The sequence below is a fragment of the Xiphophorus couchianus genome, chromosome 14 (assembly GCF_001444195.1).
Source record: "Xiphophorus couchianus chromosome 14, X_couchianus-1.0, whole genome shotgun sequence".
In the NCBI taxonomy this organism is placed as follows: Eukaryota; Metazoa; Chordata; class Actinopteri; order Cyprinodontiformes; family Poeciliidae; genus Xiphophorus; species Xiphophorus couchianus.
In genome coordinates, this window is record NC_040241.1 from 12760791 (window position 1) to 12780113 (window position 19323).

Sequence of the window (19323 nt, forward strand, 5' to 3'; positions counted from 1 at the left end):
AGTTACCTACATAAATTAACTTGTTTGACTGAGATCATTTGAGGGAAAGTAGCAGCGTTTCCACACGGACTTCAATGAAGGTGCACAAGCTGTCTGGTAAAAGCTAATGTTAGGCTAGTGAGATGTAGCCAGCTAGCTTTAGATTATTATCATCGTACGCAGTAGTACGGTGAACATTACAAACAGTACTACTGAAGGACAGCGATACCATTTCGCAGCCCAATTTACTGAAAGTGACACCGTTGTCGTCGCCAACGTCCTCTGACTTATTTCCAGCTTTAGCCGAGTCGTATTAGCCTGAGCTAGCTCTGCTAGCCTGGCAGCGTATGGGGCGTCAGAGTTAGCAGTGACTTCACTGCCTGTCTGGTTTCCTCATCTGGCATTTTGGACACGTCAAGGTAAACATTCAACCGCCAGCGACTTTCAGAGCTAGCTACTTTTGAGCAAATTAATATCCAGCGTTGCATTTCGCCTGCATTGCTTCAATGTCAGCAGGTGAAACCATGATCAGAGATGTCAGGTTGTTTCCCGACTTTAGCTCTTGTTAGCTGTGAGCGGATATCGGCGCAGATTTTAAAGTTTCTATCTGCTGTCAGGACAGGCTAGCTCTTGGAGGTCAGGCTCGTTTGTGTTTGAGCAACTTCATCGAAAGTGTGGTGTCACTGTTCATTTACTTCTTTTCGTTGGCGATAGACCTTCACCAGCTTAGCATTTGTCATATTTTGACTTAAAAATGAGCAATAGTCAGTTTTAAAATCGCACAATGAGCCGTAGATCATTTATATAATTCAAAACAAATAAACGGCAGGCTTCATTTAATTCATAAGCTAGATTGTTTTTGCTAATTAGTAAGTGCTCTTGAATTCAGTATTACATTTTTGAGCAAGAACTGTCAAATGTGAACGTGTAATGATTCATTAGTTAACCTTTGACCTGTGATACCACATTCAAAGATCAACCAAAGCAACCAGGAACTGAAAATACAAATAACTTTAAGATATTTTAGTTTGCAAATAAGACTGGAATAAGAGCTAAAATGATTTATTACCATGACAAAAATAGAACATTTTCTCAACAAGTTGATGGCATGTTTGATAAATAAGGAAAGTGCATTCACAAACTGCCACCTGGAGTGAAAATATCCACCTCCCTGTTGAATGTCATGTATTAAAACCAATTAGACAAATTACACTAAAGGGAAATTAGCATTTTACATGCACTAATTGCAGTTTCAATCAAAACCCTGTTTCAGTTTGTCACTCTTAAACAAACCCAATATACTCATACACTTAAATAATGCATACATATTTCTTGTTCTGGTTAAGTGTTTTTTTTTGTTATTTATGCATTTAAATGATGATAAAAATTGTGTTTTCTCGTGTTTAATTTAATATTGAGGAGTATATTCAGAAACGCACACATAAGATATTTTGTGGCCAATTTCCAACAATGTCATTTTCTTTGACAAAATAAGTCTTTTCTATTGTCTGGATAAACGACAAAATATTTCTAGTGAGTTAAAGCTTTTTTTTTTATTTCAGCATCATTGACAATCACTAACCACTTTCAAATATTTACTGTTACAGTGTATATATTATGTTAAGAACAAAACCCACCTAAAAACAATTTCAGCATGCACCCTGTACAAGACAAATTGTCTTTTTTGGCAATTGGAAAATGTAATGTGCTCCACATATCTGTATTTATGTTACAACATATTTTTACATTTATTTTGGACCCTGGTAGTTGTTTGGACCAGCTAACCCCTATGAAATATGAGAAGTTATGACCTTTGATCTAGATGAAATGACTCTTGAGAGACATTATGTACATAGATATTTTTATTTCCTTTAAATCATCAGCTGTCAAAGAAGGTACACATCTGATCAGAAACATCTATACAGAGGTGTGACACAAGCAGAATGGCTAGGAGATGAATTGAGCTGTACCAACATTTTGAAAAGTAGATTTTAAAAATGAGTTACTTTCATTTTGCTCAGATGGAGAGGTTGTTGACCTGTCTGTTCTGATCCCAAAAACAGAGAAGTGAAACATGCACACATCTGCACAAAATCCATTTATGTGGATGACAAAAATGTGACTACTACTAAGAAGAAGAAAAAAAGTCCCAGTCAGCACATAACTTACTCCCACAGAAACCTATAACGGCTGTTAAACCATGTTAATCTTCCAGAGAAAGAAAATGTTCTTTAAGAGCAAATCTCTCTTCTTGGCTGCTGTTACTGCTGTTGAAAATTTTGAATTTTAGGATGGTAATTTATTTATTTATTTTTTACTTTTTGGACATCTTCCTTTTCAAGGCTTATTTTAAATCTGAAACCTGATTTCGGGGGGGTGTGATGTCAGAACCGAAGAGCCCTACTCCCACCCCGGCCGGCGACACGTACAAAGGATGGGTCTTCAAGTGGACAAACTACATCAAGGGTTATCAGCGAAGGTGGTTCGTTCTGAGCAATGGCCTGCTATCATACTACAGGTAAGGCTTCCTTGCAGAAAGCACGGCGGCGTCAGAAAAACATCAGTCGTCTTAGGCCACGTTCACACAGCATGCAAATGAAACCTGTATCCGATCTTTTCCAATCTTTTCACCCTCCAAAAACTTCAATGTGGACCACTTTCATATGTGGTATGCGGTCATAATTCTGCAGCAGAAGAAGCCAGATGCGGTAAAGCTGAAAATAAAATGATGAAATTATGAAAGAAGTCATCACTTAACAATCCCACCACTTCTGGTCCAACTAGGCATCCAAACAGTTGCAGTCAATGCTCTTCAAAAGGTCGTTGTTATTAGTTGTGCTTCCTTTTTTAAAGCTTCCTTCATGTTTTACGATCTCGTGACAATACTGTCAGCTCCCATTGCTGCATAAGTTTAAAAATTGTTCCATAGATGATGACATCCATTATTGCTTCTGCAAACAATGCACAGCTGAGAGGTGTCTATGTTCTTCTGTGCATGTGCTGTGTGGTTCGTTTGTTAACACAAGTCTGATTGCAGTCAAATCATTCAGAACAACCGCGTAAAAAAAGAAAGTCGGATTTCAGCAAAAATTGGAATCGAACTTCAAGACCTTCTGTATCAACATAGCCTAATTTCTTATTTATTACATCCATTCATCCTCACTGTTTCACCTATTTTTTTCTGTCATATTTACCATTCTGACTTAACATCTCATCTGAATTGAGGTCTGGTTATATCAGACTTGGAATTTGAAATGATAGTTGTTGCATTTTTGTCAAAAAGCCAAATTAGGATTTATGTTTTTCATTATAAATCATTAGGACCCAGGCTGAGATGGGTCACACGTGTCGGGGCACAATCAACCTAGCCACAGCGGTCATCTCCGTAGATGACGCCTGCAACTTCGTCATCTCTAACGGCGGTGCTCAGACGTATCACCTGAAGGCCAGCTCCGAGGTGGAACGTCAGCGGTGGATCACTGCGCTGGAGCTGGCCAAAGCCAAGGCAGCCCGCATGCAAGCTGAGTCAGGTACATCAAAAATGCATTTTTATCGAGGCCAGAAAAAATATTTTATGTGGTGAAAATCCTATCAGGCCCTCATATCAATTTGCCTCATGATATGAGGGCGGCTTTTGTCTTGTAAATATGGTAAGTTTTAATATTAATTTAACAGTTTACATCGGTCAAAACTTTGTAGAACCACGTTTCAAAACTGCATGTGGCTTTAATGGCAACATTAAAACAAATAAATGCACTATAAATGGTGATAAAAAGATAAAACAAACTTTATGTGCATCAGATGCTGCGTTTACGCACACAGCTGCCCTCTTCTAAGTGTGGTTATGCACTTAGAGTTAACTTAGAGTTAACTTCATGCATCGTGTTGATTACTGTTTCTATGTCGGCGACTTCAGCTCTTTGACGTAGAAAGAAATTGTTACTTGTAAACAAATTATAAATTACTTGGGTTTTCTTTCTGGCATTGCTGCGTGGATGTTTAGGAGCATCAGTAAAGGGGACTGAACACACAACATAATAGATTTTGTAATGTGATAAATGTTAAAGACCATGAATCAATTTCCCTACACTTTACAATGATCCACTGCTATGTGTGTCTTTCACATAAAATTACTGTAAAATACTTTGAAGTTTGTGACTTAACATGAAAAAAAATATCAAAGTGTTATGAATCCTTTTGCAATAACGTGTCAGGATTAAAGGTCATATGATTAATATAATAAATATAGCTATTATCCAAGTGAAGATTCCCCCTTACATTCTATAAATGATGTCAAACAGAAAATCTGTACCTCATCACTTTAAAGATATAAATATTAGTTTAAGAGTAGGTCATAAAAGATCGACCAGGTCCCTCCAAATCAAACAAAAAGTGTGTTTATTTGTGATAGTTATTAAAATAACTTTAAAACTGCCGGGGCTGTTTTAAAGTTTTACCCTTTAATAAATGTCTTTTATGGGTTATAGCTCCTCCTAGTGGTCACAAACAAAAGCCTTTTTCTTTTAAATTCTCAAACTTTGTCTTTATAACAATCATTGTACAACCATTGAACTTCACTCAAGTACAAATATTCTGTTTCTTTCCCTTTAAAGCTATCCTTATATATCTATATTCTGATAAGTCTTAACACATTTTCATCGACACTCTTAAAACAGATGTGTCAAAAACAACACATGATGTGTTAAATTTTTACACCTGCCGAATCAGCTCAGGGACAACACATGTAGTGTCGTTAATGACACAACTATTGTGTCATTGAAATCAACACAAACAAGTGTTTAAAATGTGTCATTTTGACACACAAATGTGTACAATGTGTTTTCACAGATTAGGTCAAATAAAAATTGACATTTTCATATGAGAATATAAAAATGCATACTTTTATTAAAATTAAATACATGTTACAACAATACGTTTTACGACAGCTACAATATCCAGTTCATATGTACAAGTAAAATTCAGATGTTCTTCTTGCTCTAATTGCGAACAGATGACTCTGGTGATGACTTCTCCCCATCGTCCCTGCCAGTGGGGGGAGGTCAGGGTGGGGGCCCTCAGAACTTGGAGGCCCAGTCTACTCTCCGAACGCTGGGCAGTAAGGTGGAGGATCTCAGCACCTGCAACGATCTGATCTCCAAGCACGGCTCTGCCCTGCAGAGGTCAGTCTAACACAGCTCATCGCATTGAAGGAAACTCTCTCACACAGACTGTCTGGCTTGTTTGTCCAGTTCTACTGCTGACTAAGCAGCATTTCACAGCCTTAATGTCAAATAAAATACAGGATTTCGTAAGTCTTTCTTAACGTCGTCGTATTTCAGGTCTTTATCTGAGCTGGACAGTTTACGGCTGACCGGAGAGGCCGGGGATAAGATTCGTCAGGTGACGGAAAGAGCCACACTGTTCCGGATAACCTCTAATGCTATGATTAATGTAAGTGTCACCTCCTCTGCCTTTGTATTTATTCTAAATAGAAACTGACACTGAAAGTGAGTCATAGTAATAAATACTTGACAGCAAAGATTTATAGCCCAACATGATTTACAATGTCCATCTTTGAGTTGCACGACAGACATTCTGACTGCATTTAATATACAAAACTGTTTTTTCTTACAATTGCTTTGGGTTTCACAAAGACTGAAATGATCAATCAACTTAATTGGGATGGAAAGATTATTGAAATAATTGTCAACTAATTTAGCAATGATTAAATCGTTACCTGGAGTATATAGACTTTGAAAAAAATATATTTGATGAAAGAACAACATAATAAGAGAAGAAATTAAACCAAAACTGTTCAAAAATATATACATTTTACATTTAAGTTTAAAGAAAAAAACTTTGTCTCTAAATATGTTCTATCCCGAAGTCCTGGAATGACAGTTTTCGCTTTCACTGGTTCAAATTATGTAAAAAAAAATAAACAAAAACAAAAAAAACACCTTTTGCTATCCAATTATTAATCGGTTAAGTAAAAAAATTGTCAACAGTTTAGTCCCTCACTGCGTTGTTAAGTCAGTCAGAAAGGGCTGAGCTCTTCACATGTTGTTAGAAGTAGATTTTTAGCTGCAGATGCATCCTTTGCTATAAATGACCACGCGTACCAAAGGCATGCTATGTTGTTGCAGCAAAATTTTCATTTTCCTCTTTAAAAAGGAATTATTTTTTATTTGCTTCTTCTAATGCATTTCCAATATTGTATTAAAAAGGCTTAAGTGGTTAATTGAAACATCTGCACACTTTTCTCTGATTAATCATCAGAATAATCAATAGAATTATTGTTATGGATTAACACAAAGATGTGTTAATCTTTTTGTAATCTTTTTAAGTAGAGGAGAGAAGTCTCCTCTACTTCTCCTAAGTAGAGGAGAAGTTCTACTTATGGCAGAACTTCTCCTCATCTCTGCTTTTTAAAATCTTTACATTAAAATCCTCCTGGTATGTCCATGTTCTTGGCGGCTGCAGGCCTGCAGGGACTTCCTGGCCCTGGCGCAGAGTCACAGCAAGCGGTGGCAGAAAGCCTTGCAAGCTGAGCGAGAGCAGCGAGTGCGGCTGGAGGAGGCCTTAGAGCAACTGGCCAAACAGCACAACCACCTGGAGCGAGCGTTCAGAGGGGCCGCGCAGGCTCACTCTATCGTAGACAATAAAGGTAAAGTTGAAGCTCTAATGTGAACCGGTGCTCTTTCTTTAACTTGCTTATCATCTCATAGCCTCTTGAACTTGTGTTTTTTGAAAACCAGAGCAGGGTTTCCCACAGTGTATTATAAGCCTGGCGGGCCACTAGGCATTACTTGTGCCCCCACCAGGCTTAGCATTGTTTATTTATTTTATTTTTATTATTTTTAAATTATTGCCTTTATTATGACTTTATAGTTGGTGTTTAGGTATTAATCTTCCAGTCTTCCAATAACGCATAACTATCAGGTGATATTTTCAAATTTCCTGTCAACTTTAAACATCTTTTAACTCAAAAACACGGCGGTGGGCTGGATGACTGCCCTAGCACCCTGAGCACCGGACTTAGCAAGTTTTCTGGGAGAAACCCTGCAGAGATTTCCAACTAATGATTCATTCATGATAGTTGAGCTTTTGATGTAATTTAAACATGTTCACGGGTAAACTACATTAGTTTTTATTTAAGCACAACCGCTATTAACTCCTGTCAGATTTGACATCAGCTTTTTAAATTCATCTTGGTGTGAATTCAAAACTACTCTCCAACAATTTAAAGGCAAAATAATATGATTGATGTGTAAAGTCGGGTTCCCTTAATGACAGCTGTTGGCACGGCTTTCATTCAAAGTTTTCAAGTTTCACCTCTTCTTTCCAGTGAGAAGTGACAGCGGAAACAAGACTGTTGTTGCTTCTCAGGTGTTGCTGGGCCAGGAAAAGGTGAGGCGAGCGACGAGGACGATGACAACGAGTTTTTTGATGCCATGGAGGACGCCCCCGAGTTTATAACCGTACCTGCAGACCCACAGTTCCACAAGTCAGTATCACTGCCTCTTTAAGAGCTTACATATTCGTTTCACATATTTACTCATTTGCAAAATGGTTTCTTTGTGTTTTTCCTGCTTTATAACATAATTGTTGTACGACAGGAAAGATGAAATGTCATGGTATGACAGACTTTAAGCAAAAATACAGCACTTCTGCATTTATACAAATGTTTATGACAAAATGGCTGACAGTATTTAAATAACAGAAAAGCAAATATTTCTAACTTTTGCTAAAATATGAGAACACATTAACTATTATAGGTAGACTGATAGTGATGGTGTTTATCTTATTAGTAGGAAAAAGTTCACCAGCCTTCTTTCAGCCAGCAACATGTTGGGGTGGGGCATCAGTGTTTCTCTAATTGCTGCATAAAATCTGGAAAAGCATTTTTTCTGACATCAATTAAAATAATGTTAAACCTTAAGGAAAAGTGTTGTGGAATAGTTTGAATCTGTAATTTTTTTTCCTATTTGACATAAAAGGAAAAATGTTTATTACTTTAAAATCTATTTAACTTATTGCGATCTTTATTACAGCTTAATGTGGTCAAGTAGTCAGAAACTGTGCTGACAAAATATCTCTTTCATCTCAGACGTTCGAGCAGTAACACGAGCGGGTTGAACACCGATATGTGTGCGGACGATCAGTCGGTAGGTCCTTTTTAAGCTCCTTTATGCACCATGATTAATATTGTTGTACCACCATGCAAAATCAAATTGAATCAAGAGACATCAACACATATATTCATAGCTTTTAATTTGATATATTTTAGCTTAACGAGGAGCCTCTCGCAATGAACCAGGAGTCGCCCTCTCAGGAGCTGGTGCCGCTGAGAAAGAGGCGAACACGCATCCCCGACAAGCCCAATTACTCTCTGAACCTCTGGAGCATCATGAAGAACTGCATCGGCAAAGATCTGTCCAAGATCCCCATGCCTGTGAGTAACCACGGCAACTGTCAGAGCTGAATCCGCTTGGACTGGGTGTATCAGCTGTTAAGAGTTAAAAGGTGACACTCAGTTGCAACATTTTTCTTGTGAATTGCAGAGAGGAAACCACCTGATAGTGCTGTTGGTTGTTGTATAAACGGAGAGGAGGAAGTTGGTTTCGTTTAATTGTTGACATCATAAATTAATACCCATATTAAGCATTTGGAGCCGCTCCTTTCAAAGGATGTTTATATATTTTGCATAATCTGTACTTTATAATTTAAATCTGACTTTCTGAAATCATTAAGCCTCATTTAACAAAAATAAAAAAGTGAAGAAATATAATCTAGCCATTGAGTATTAACATAAAGTAGAGCTGGGAGAAATGTCTTAAAAATAAAATCTCCAATTGTTTTATGTCAGATTTAATTTCCAATTTCAAACATGTATTTTTACCTCATGTTATTCCTTGGGGGGGACAAATGACAGAAAATATCTTGAACTTGATTATGTTTCAGTCATTCCTTCTGTGAGTTGACGTAAATTAGACATTTAAATAAGATCTTTAAAGCATGCATGTCAAATAAGATGGCAGTTCTTGAGTGGGTCACACTGAAGTATTGTTTCTATAAGGAGTGCAGTTGGTAAAAAAAAATCCTGACTTTTTTTTCTTTTTGTCAAATCTTCAAATTATCTTCAAAAACAGGAAACTTGATTAATTGATCAAATTAATTAATCGCCCAGCCCTGACCTGGAGGGATAGAATAGATGTAGGACATTAAGAAGAAGAGCAAAGGTTGTTATAATTTATGCTTTTAATATGCTTTATTAGGAGTACCTATTTAGGAGTATAATTATCTAAATTGCTGCTATTTACAGCAGTTATTTTTTAAACAACTAAGTTATCACTTAGTTTCTATAAGTTCTATAATTTTTGTTTATTTATATTTAAACTTTGTTTTGTTCAATTTTGTAATTTGTTGATTTGTTTGGAGCTTTTTTGTTATCAGGAGAAAGAAATGATCAACAGTTTAAAAAAGACTAAACTTAATATATATTCATTTAATTAATAAACACAAATTAGTATCATAAAATAGCTTTCAGTAGGCGTATATGGAACACCCTGAAGCATTATTCCACCAGCAAGGTGACCTTTTAGTTCTTTCTCTTGTATCGTTAAAATAATACATTTCAACCAATCGGATCCAAAGATCATAAGTCGCCGCCGGGCCTCTTGCATGTCTTGGCAACAGTTGACTTGTTAAATTCCAGTTGAGCTCCATCGACAGATCCTCCCCATTTCTGCCAAACTGGTGCAGCAACGTTCCGCTGACTGATCTGCTGCAGAATAGATAATTAAGCTACGCTTATTCAGAGGAAGTCAACCTGCCCACTGCGTCTGTGCTAGGCCTTACTCGCACGCACAGATTTTTCCCAGCCGCTGCTTGACGTCAAAACGCCGGCCATGTTTACATTATATTGTTCTGGATTTATACAGGTGATGAGGCTCTTTATTTCCTGTGGACTCCATAATGAGTAACAACATTTACATGTGACTGTGTGACTGAATTTGCCACACTAGTGGCACATGCTTTATCCCTTTTGTGGTGAATCAGTGAAAAGACACAACATGAAATGGACTAAATATAAATCTGGTCTTTAATATTCTTAAAAAGATGTTAAAGACTCGGAGTTGCAGTACTTGTGCTGAGGAACATTAAATCCAGTTTGTAAAACTGGAGCCTCGTCAGACTGAACTGAGATCGGTGGTCATAATGTGTCTAAACTACAGGTGTGTATCAGTACATTAGAAAGTGATCAAAGCTTAATTTAAATCAGTGATCCAATTCAAAATGGGAAACTTTTATTTAGCGTTGAGAATCTTCCTCAATTTGTTAGATCAGCTTATCTTTACAATCCTCCCTGTTGCTAGTGCTTCTTTGTCCACCGCACTTTTTCCATCCACTAAACTTTTAATTAATGTATGAGAGGCTCTTTTGTGATGATTATTTGTGGTTTAGCATCCTTATATCTTGGAGTACTGTAAAATCAGCACCCCACGCCTTAATTTTCTAGCCCATTATGTAACATTTCTGAATTTAAAAATCTTTTTTTTTTTTGTCATAGACATTATTGTACTTGAAGTATGTCATTCTGTTCATCACATCTACATAAAATCAAAGGTTTCACTTTTTAAAAATTGAATTAATTAAAGGAACAAGCATTTTAATTGCATCAAATTTCCTGTTTTTTCGCCTAAAATGACGCTGGGCGCATAAATTCCTCCTTTCTAGGTGAACTTCAACGAGCCGATCTCCATGCTGCAGCGGCTGTCGGAGGACCTCGAGTATCACGAGCTGCTGGACAAGGCAGCCAAGTGCCACAGCTCCCTGGAGCAGATGTGCTACGTTGCGGCCTTCTGCGTATCCGCCTACTCCACGACGGTGTACCGCACGGGGAAGCCCTTCAACCCGCTACTGGGGGAAACGTACGAGCTGGACCGCCGAAGAGAGAGCGGCTACCGCTCCCTCTGTGAGCAGGTACTTAAGAGCAACACAAAAGGAAATAAGGGATATGATTCAGGAAGTGATGGGAAAATAATAACAGAGGGAGGAGAGAGGAGATGAAATAGTCCAGTTACTGAAACTTTATATTGTGAATGGCAAATAAATGTTCTATAGATTGGCACACAATTAAGGATTAAAGCTTGTGTATATTCTTTTGCATTTAGGCAAAAGAATATTGGCGGTGCAAATCCTTTAATCTAATTGAAGATGAATGTTTGGATTTATATTTACTTGTACACATGGGAGTTTCTCTAGTGCACCACACTTGTGTGGGTGTCATTGTCTTCCTAAAAAGAATTTCTTTTAAGAACAGGGCTGGGCAGCAGGCACCGACAATTGCCCCACAGCAAATTTCTTTTGTTGAATTTATTTATTTATTTATTTTCTTTTCACAGGTGAGTCACCACCCTCCTGCGGCGGCACATCACGCAATCTCTGACCGAGGCTGGACTCTGAGGCAGGAGATTACTGTTGCAAGCAAGTTCAGAGGCAAATACCTGTCAATCATGCCTTTAGGTGAGAGACGATATGCGAGTCAAACATGTGCCTGGAGTTTTTGTGATTGTTAGTGCAGGGTGTGTTTCAGCCACTGCATTTTTGCAGCGTTAATAAAGACGTACACAAACAAATGGACAAAATGTTTTTTTATGCAGCCTGATAATAGCTAGAAAAATGTTTCTGACACACCTGTTTTTTTTTGTTTTTTTTCGAAGGTATTATCAAGCACCTGGTGTTGTTTTAGCACACTCAGTTTTTCTTTTTGTTGCGTGTATTTTCTCTCACAGGCACTATCCATGCCATTTTTGAGAAGAGCAGCAATCACTACACATGGAAGAAGGTTACCACCACAGTGCACAACATCATTGTTGGCAAGCTGTGGATTGATCAGGTGAGAGTGATCGGTGCCAGTGCAAATAAAACTAAGAAAACCTGGATATTGAAAAAGATATCAGGTCAACATATATTGTACCGTTGACCTGATAAGTTGAATCATTGCCACATTATTGCGGGACCAGTTTTTGATTAGTCATCAAGAAACATTTCTAGCATGAAGTTGATCAAGCTAGGGCTGAAGAACCTTTACCTAACATTATATCTTGACTTCAGTTTTTCTTTCAAAAAAAAGAAAAGGATGGAAAGTCATGCGTTATTTTCTACAATACAAATCACACTTTCTTTTTTATATAGTTTTGCTAGACCTGCAACTTTTAATCAGGTGTGACTCATATGGGTTTTTTTCCCCTTTTCATTACGCATTTATTGTCTGTAGCGTTAAATTTCAATTCATACTGACGGACATGTGCCAAGAATGAAAGATTATTGTCTGCAATTGCAAGGAAAGTTAATTGTGGGCTGAAAGCAAGTCCTCCAGAGCTGGAGGGATGAGTCTCCATACGGGTCCTTGAGTGTTGCGCCAGGTGGTTACCAGAGAAATGAATATAAATGACTTTACTGGCGGATGTTCTTGGTGTTTATCGCATCATGCCACACAACTACCTAGCTATCATCCCGGATTTACATTACGTGCGTCTCCACTTTGCTGTGCACTTCACCAGCAGAACAGAGTCATTTCTGAATATCTAGGTTTAGTGAGTCAACAGTTTCCGTGAGTTTGTTGAAAAGTAGGTAACTGATCACAGCGTGTCACCAGATCAAATCATTAACAGAAAAAAGATCCGCCAAACATTTGACAATTTCTAAGTAAATGCGACTCATACTCCAGTGCAACTTGTATATGTTTTTCTACTCCTCGTGACGCATTTTTTGACTGATGCGACGTATACTCCTGTGTAAGTTGTAGTCCGTAAAATCTGTAATTGTTTAAGATACAATTGGCCCCCAGTGTGATCAGTACCCTTCACATCTCGTGACTTTTACCATTTTGGTATTCCAGGCATTTTAACATGCTGTGCTGTTTCACAAGGTTCCCAAGGCCTTTAGCAGACAAACAGGCCCACAGCATGATAGATCTTTCACTCCACTTAGCAGTGGCCATGAGGTGCTTTTCTATATTCATCCTTTAATAGCAAGCTCATTGTGAAGTGCTTTTCTTTTCTTTTTTGGACAAGAAAATCTCAATATCAAGCTGCTCACACACTTTCTAATATTGCCATGGGAAATCACGCGTTACTCAGCCTGAGTAGATGAAAAGGAATTTCTGGAACATCAAGTTCTGTCACGGCTTTGATGTATTAATGCAGATGAGCTATTGTTCTAAAGATACTGAGAAGATTGATGTGGTATCCAAGGTTTCGTGCATCATACATTTTTGTTTTTCTTTTTCAGATTAATGGGTCAACTTGACATCTGAGAATTATCTACAGTGTTCCCAAGTGATAATTATTTGCCAGTTTAATCAGATGATAAACAAAGCCATGATGCGTTTCATGGCTCAGAGCTCCAGCAGACCTGAGGCTAACGGCTGAATTACCTCCTCAGGGTTTCTGGATAATGAGCCATTCTCTTTATTCAGATCCACTTAATTAGTGATGCATCGAAACGTTGAGCTGCGGTGGAAATTTTTCACATGGCCCAGAAAACAAATCAGTGATCATATTACAGACACTGCAGCATGATGAGATTATTTTTACACTTTTATTTTTTGGCATCATGTCTTGTTACTCCATTGAAACAAAAGCCTGATGTGTGTGATGGAGGTGTCGTATGATTAAAGTACAACGTTTAAGAAACCACATGGTTGTTACTGAGAAATCTTTGTCATTTCATCACTCTCAAACGCATCTAATGGCTGCTGTTCAGACTTCTAACCATTAGATGTCGCTCTTTGCAGTAGTTCTCAAACAGTAAGCCTCTGAGATGTTTGAATGTTGGATTCCCCAACTATCCTGCTTATCTAGTTGGTGGCATGAAAAATGGAGTCCTCATCCAGACTTGTTTATAACACTTCCAGTTGTTTAGCATTTTCAGAGATTGTTCTTTAATTGCTCTCAAATGTAGGGGAGTAATTAAATAAGTCATTTTTTGATTAATAATAACAATCATTACTGAGTCCTATTAAAATGGCATGTCTCTTGTTTCCCATATCGGAGTGAGTAAGAGAAAATTTTTGGTATGTCATATTCACACCCAGGTGAACCAGGATGATTAAGCCAGGTTTATTTATATAACACATTTCAACAACAGGGCAGTGATAGAATCATTATAAAAATATAATACAGTACCCAATTATAAGACTATAAACATTATATTTTGTCAAAAGCCATCATCAAGCACAATCATCAAATATATTGATCAGTATTCCAGTTATTAATCAAAGGCAGCTCTAAGCAGGTGGGGTTTTAGCCTGGATTTAAAGGAACTCAGTGTTTTGAATGTTTTGCGGTTTTCCTGAAGTTTGTTCCACCAGTTGTTGCAGTTGTTGTTGTGGAGAATAAACACTGGCCTGTAATTCTGCAGTAGTGACTTTTCCAGATTGTTTTTTTTTTTTTTGTTAGTGGTTTGACACTTGTTGTTGACGAAGCCTGAGGGAAAGCACCTGACTAGCGGAATGAGTTTCACATTTGAATCGGATCAGATGCAATCACAGGCAGAACCTTCTTAAGGAAAGTTATGGGTACAAAATCAAGCTAGCAAGAGGAGGGTCTTAGTTGATTTATAACTTCTTTCATGTTTTCATGGTTGAGTTGGTGAAATGTAGCCATTTCCTCCACATTTATTATGTTTGTGTATAGCAGCGGTGCTGGATTTGGTGTTGATAAGCAGACTGACCCTCTAATTTTTTCAATTTTCTCTAACAAGAAGTTGACAAATCCATTGCAGGCCCTGCAACAATTTTTTAAGTGCTGATTGATAGCGATGTAGTCTCTCTTTGTAGATTCCTTAATGAACTCGCCGTCGAGTTTCAACGCCGTTTTTGTTCAGTGCTTCAACAAGGGCTTCAATTACATTTTACAAGTGGAGTTAATGATCCAACGCTATTTTCACAAATTGTGCCCTTAAGATAGGACAATTATGCTTCTCCTTTAAAAGATAAATTTATTTTACGAATTTTCACTCATCTTTTCTAGGAATGCCAATAAATTTAACTGGCTTTTTATACATTTGCAGCAAAACAAAAGTTGTGTTAATGCATATTAACAGTCAATTTTTAGCTCTTCCTAATATGATGCGGACAGCTATCTTTTTAATGCCGACAATTTTAACTCCTCAAACTCTTCCTGTTTCCTCTCAGTCTGGAGAAATCGACATAGTAAACCACACCACAGGGGATCGTTGCCACCTGAAGTTTGCTCCTTACAGCTACTTCTCACGAGACGTAGCCAGAAAGGTCAGAAAGAAGAGGAAACGGCTTGACGTATTTATTTCTTCTTTTCTTTTTTTTTTTTTCCTGTTCTTCCGGTTTTGAGCTGTGTTTCTGTGTCTTGTTGTTTATAGGTGACAGGAGTGGTGATGGACAAGGACGGAAAGGCCCACTATGTGCTGTCGGGCACGTGGGACGAGAAGATGGAGTTCTCCAGGGTCATGCAGAGCAGTCGGGGAGGAGAGAACGGCACCGAGGGCAAACAGAAGACCGTATATCAAACCCTGAAGGCCAGAGAGTTGTGGAAGAGAAACCCTTTACCGTAAGTGGTTTTGGTTGCAGAGTTTTTACTGCAAGGCCAGAGGCTATGCATAACTATTTAAGGTAATTTCAGTTTGTTTAGCTGTTGTTTATCTACCTTTCTGTTCAAGTACTCACTTTAGTCCTCAAACGACAAACCCAGTGGTCATCCTGTAAATGTTAGTAGTTTTCATCAATACTCAAGTTAAAACGAGTTTCATTGTGCAGCACATTTCAGCAGTGAGGCATTTAAGACTGCTTTACACCATAAGAACATAATGCAGTAAACAAGCAATGAACATTACATTTTGTCAAATCAAACAAATACACCTCAAACATGTGAAACAATGTTCCAGTTAATACTAATCAAAGGCAACTCTAAACAGGTGGGTTTTTAACCTTGATTTAAAGAAACTCAGTGTTTTGGCTCTTTTGCAGTTTTCTGAAAATGTGTTCTAAATTTGTGGTGTACACAAACATGGAGATATATAATGTGCAACCTCATCATGCCGTACGGAGAGACGTTGCTTCAAGTAACAACTTATTTTTAAGTGACTCGTTGTAATAACTTAGCTGTAAAATACGATCCATGGAGTGTCCCGATACACAGGTAATGACAGTGCTATTGTCTGACACCAGTGTTCCTACTGCTGGAGTAGGAATACCAGCTGTGAAGAAGCACACACACGCCTCCAAATTGCGCATAGACTGGTTGCTGAAAGAGTGAGGAGAGTTGTGAGTTTTTTCTGGCTGCAATACAAACTCAAAACATACCTGTTATGTTGTCAAAGACAAACTCCAGCTTCTCACATAACGATGTGTTCTGTTGAACCTGTCAAACCACCTGATGTAGTAATTTGGCTAACGAGCAAAAACGGAGAACAGGATAAAGTTTGGCTTTCCAGACGTAATTTCACATTTGGTTATCCGACAGATAAAAATATGAATTTCAGAACATTTACGGTGATTTCTCTACTTTGCTTGACCTATTGTCCATATTGTAAAGAGTGTTGTGTTTTTTTCTCTCTGCCTTGAAATCTAGGATTTCTCCAAGAAGAATTGCTTTATAAAAAATATGGAAGTTCCTTATTATTTTAGAAGATGTGACTCAAGCACTATTAGAATCTGGTTTACAAAACAATGTAAAAGTAGATGGTGACTCCTGTTTTTTACTTTCAGGATTTTTAAAATCTTTTTATTATAATGTTTGTAATTTTAAGATGTTTTCCAAAACAACATCTTTAAAGTAAATTGGACTTTAGAAAATCCCCACATTTGTGTAATTTGCCATGATGAGCCGAAGATCTTTGTACATACAGATGTACATCAGATGTACATCCGACTCACTTTGCTCCTTGTGTTTGCTTCTCTCTTCAGCGACGGAGCCGAATCCATGTACTACTTCACCGCCCTGGCTCTGACCCTGAACGAGCCCGAAGAGGGGGTGGCGCCCACCGACAGCCGCCGCAGGCCCGACCAGCGCCTGATGGAGGACGGCCGCTGGGATGAAGCCAACGGCGAAAAGCAGCGGCTGGAGGAGAAGCAGCGCAGCGCCCGGCGTGAGAGGGAGCGGGAAGCGGCGAGCCAGCGCGCCTCCAGCCAGTCGGAAGAAGGTAAAAGGAGAAAGCGTACGCTCTTCGTTTTGTGTTCCTCTTTGGCTTGCTTGGGGAAAATCCTGGAGTTGATGAGGTAAAAACAAATCTCTGTGATCCCGCCCTTTTCTCTTCTAAAAGCTGTCGATGAGGACTCTTTTGTTGATCACTCCATGAAAAGCAAGTATCCCTCTTTAATCTGCCAACATCCCCTTTCCTTACGCTTAAATCGCCACCTATAAAGTCTTCCGTGCATGTTTTCACGAGTTCTCCCTCTTCCAGGTGCTCCGCATGACGCCCACAAAGCGCTCTGGTTCGAGAGCTGTGAGGACCAAATCACAGGTGAGCAAGTTCACATCTATAAGGGAGGCTACTGGGAAACGAAGGAGCTCGGCAGCTGGGAGGGTTGCCCGGACATATTTTGACCCCTGAAGCGCTCTGCGGAGACTGACGCACATCAGAGCTGGACGGACAGCTTCACAAAGCCCCGTTTGTCCCGATTGGACGGCTGCTCCCCTCCAGCGACTCTCTGTTCTAAGAGATCCTCCTCCTCATCCCGGACGATCACGACTGTCTTATTCAGAGATGCGAGAGAGATTGAAGGATCTAGTCTTCTGTGTCCAATCAAGTCTCAAACTACTTTTTTCCTCTCGCTGTTGCGTATCCAGGAGGATTGGGATTAAATGTTTTTTTTTATTATTATTATTCTTATTGTCAAGGGGTTTCTGAGTTGGCTCGGTCTGAAGAAATAAGCAGTGCTTCCAAATTTGTCGAGTCTGTGCCCAAGTCAAATCAGGTGGAGAGATTTCTTTCAGTGTGCTGTGATAAAATGATCCACAGAACTATCTGCTCAGATAATAACGCTAAAAAAGAGGGTAAAACCTGGCTAATATATACAGTTATGTTAAAATATGCTTACACTTTCATTGAAATGTCAACTGGTGGCCTTTAAAAATGTTTCTGTTTCTCTGATTTAGTGTCTTAATGTAAAGAAGTGAAGGTCTGCTTGTTTGTGTGCTTGTGGGTAAGACATCTTATCTGCTCTTCCATTAATGAAAAAAACAACAACATGGCGACTGGATTACAGTGCGCGCGAGAAAAGACTCGATCGTCTAGAACACTTATCGACCATCAACACTGTCACATTTTATAGATAGATTTTTTTAAAACAAGATTTAAAGGAAGATACGACTGAAAAATAAATAACTCGGCTACAAGGTTTAAACATTTATCGCCTTAAAAAAGAGCAACCTGCTCTCATCTGCTCTGTCGTCGCAGCTAAATGAACAAAAATGCCTGCATTTATTTGGTGTTTCATGTAAAAAAACATGTTGGAAAATGACAGAAGTCTCATTCACTCACAAGACGCCACGTCAATATTTGTTTTCATAAGTAAATTATATTTACTTATGAAATTTCAGATGAATTACAAATAAAGAAGAAGAATTAGTTGACAAAGTATGGGACTCAAACAATGACTATAAAGCAAATATTTGAGGTAAAAGTAAACATCACAACCCCACTGTATGTCTGATGGAGAGTTAGTTTATATGCAAATATAATTTAACACCAAAAACATGAGTTGAAATGTTTCCTCGTGTGTGTGCGTATGTATGTGTGCGTGTGAATTTCAAACTTTGTAAGTGTACTTAAAAATTAAGAGTTCAGACACAAAGATGTGGCGAATAACAATGAATTTATAAATGTATAGAAATTCACATTATAGTATTGACAATTGTAGGGTTTTTTTTCTCCAAATGTTTGGTTCTTGTAATGTGGGAGGACTGTCTTCATTTTTCAGAAAAAAAGGGAATTCTGTACTTGACCGAGTAGAGACTTGACATTGTTCAGTATTTTGTATTAACACAAAAGAGAATCTGTAATAAATACTGCAACGTCAAATATTTTCTCTGCCTGCTCGTTTATTTCAGTTCTTTTAATAGTTGCATTTTTAATAGTTAACCGTCCTGCCACGTTTTACACAGCAGTCTAAAAACATTTCTGATGATACTGTTTGTACATCCGCATTATAATTTTAATAGAATTATTTCAGTCATGATCTTTGTATACACAAATATCATGTTTGTGTCTTGAATAAAATTAAGAGTAGTATCTTAAAATATTAGTATAACACATGAAAGCCATGCAATAAACTGAATACATAAAATGTGAAATATT

General features: G+C 38.1%; 1 protein-coding gene across 3 annotated transcripts; it reads left to right on the plus strand.

Annotated features, from left to right (window-relative positions):
- The first annotated feature begins 74 nt into the window (after positions 1–74).
- Positions 75–19047, plus strand: LOC114156849 (oxysterol-binding protein 1-like). Of its 3 annotated transcripts, none has more exons than XM_028037375.1 (17): positions 75–398; positions 2322–2497; positions 3301–3509; positions 4991–5159; positions 5319–5430; positions 6463–6646; positions 7369–7486; positions 8090–8147; positions 8270–8434; positions 10720–10965; positions 11388–11508; positions 11778–11881; positions 15185–15280; positions 15388–15575; positions 16931–17166; positions 17287–17325; positions 17428–19047. In XM_028037375.1, exons 2-17 carry the CDS (start codon positions 2361–2363, stop codon positions 17568–17570), a joined length of 2325 nt encoding a protein of 774 aa, XP_027893176.1. In that variant the 5' UTR covers positions 75–398; positions 2322–2360; the 3' UTR covers positions 17571–19047. The 3 variants fall into 3 exon arrangements, with proteins under 3 accessions (XP_027893176.1, XP_027893178.1, XP_027893177.1); XM_028037376.1 differs by lacking the exon at positions 75–398 and adding an exon at positions 472–495; XM_028037377.1 differs by lacking the exon at positions 17287–17325.
- The last annotated feature ends 276 nt before the right edge of the window (positions 19048–19323 follow it).

Coding starts and splice junctions, on each gene's coding strand:
- LOC114156849 (XM_028037375.1), top strand. CDS start 2,361: ATGTCAGAACCGAAGAGCCCTACTCCCACCCCGGCCGGCGACACGTAC. Junction 10,966..11,387: donor ACCGCTCCCTCTGTGAGCAG/GTACTTAAGAGC, acceptor TTCTTTTCACAG/GTGAGTCACCACCCTCCTGC. Junction 17,326..17,427: donor TGTTGATCACTCCATGAAAA/GCAAGTATCCCT, acceptor TCCCTCTTCCAG/GTGCTCCGCATGACGCCCAC.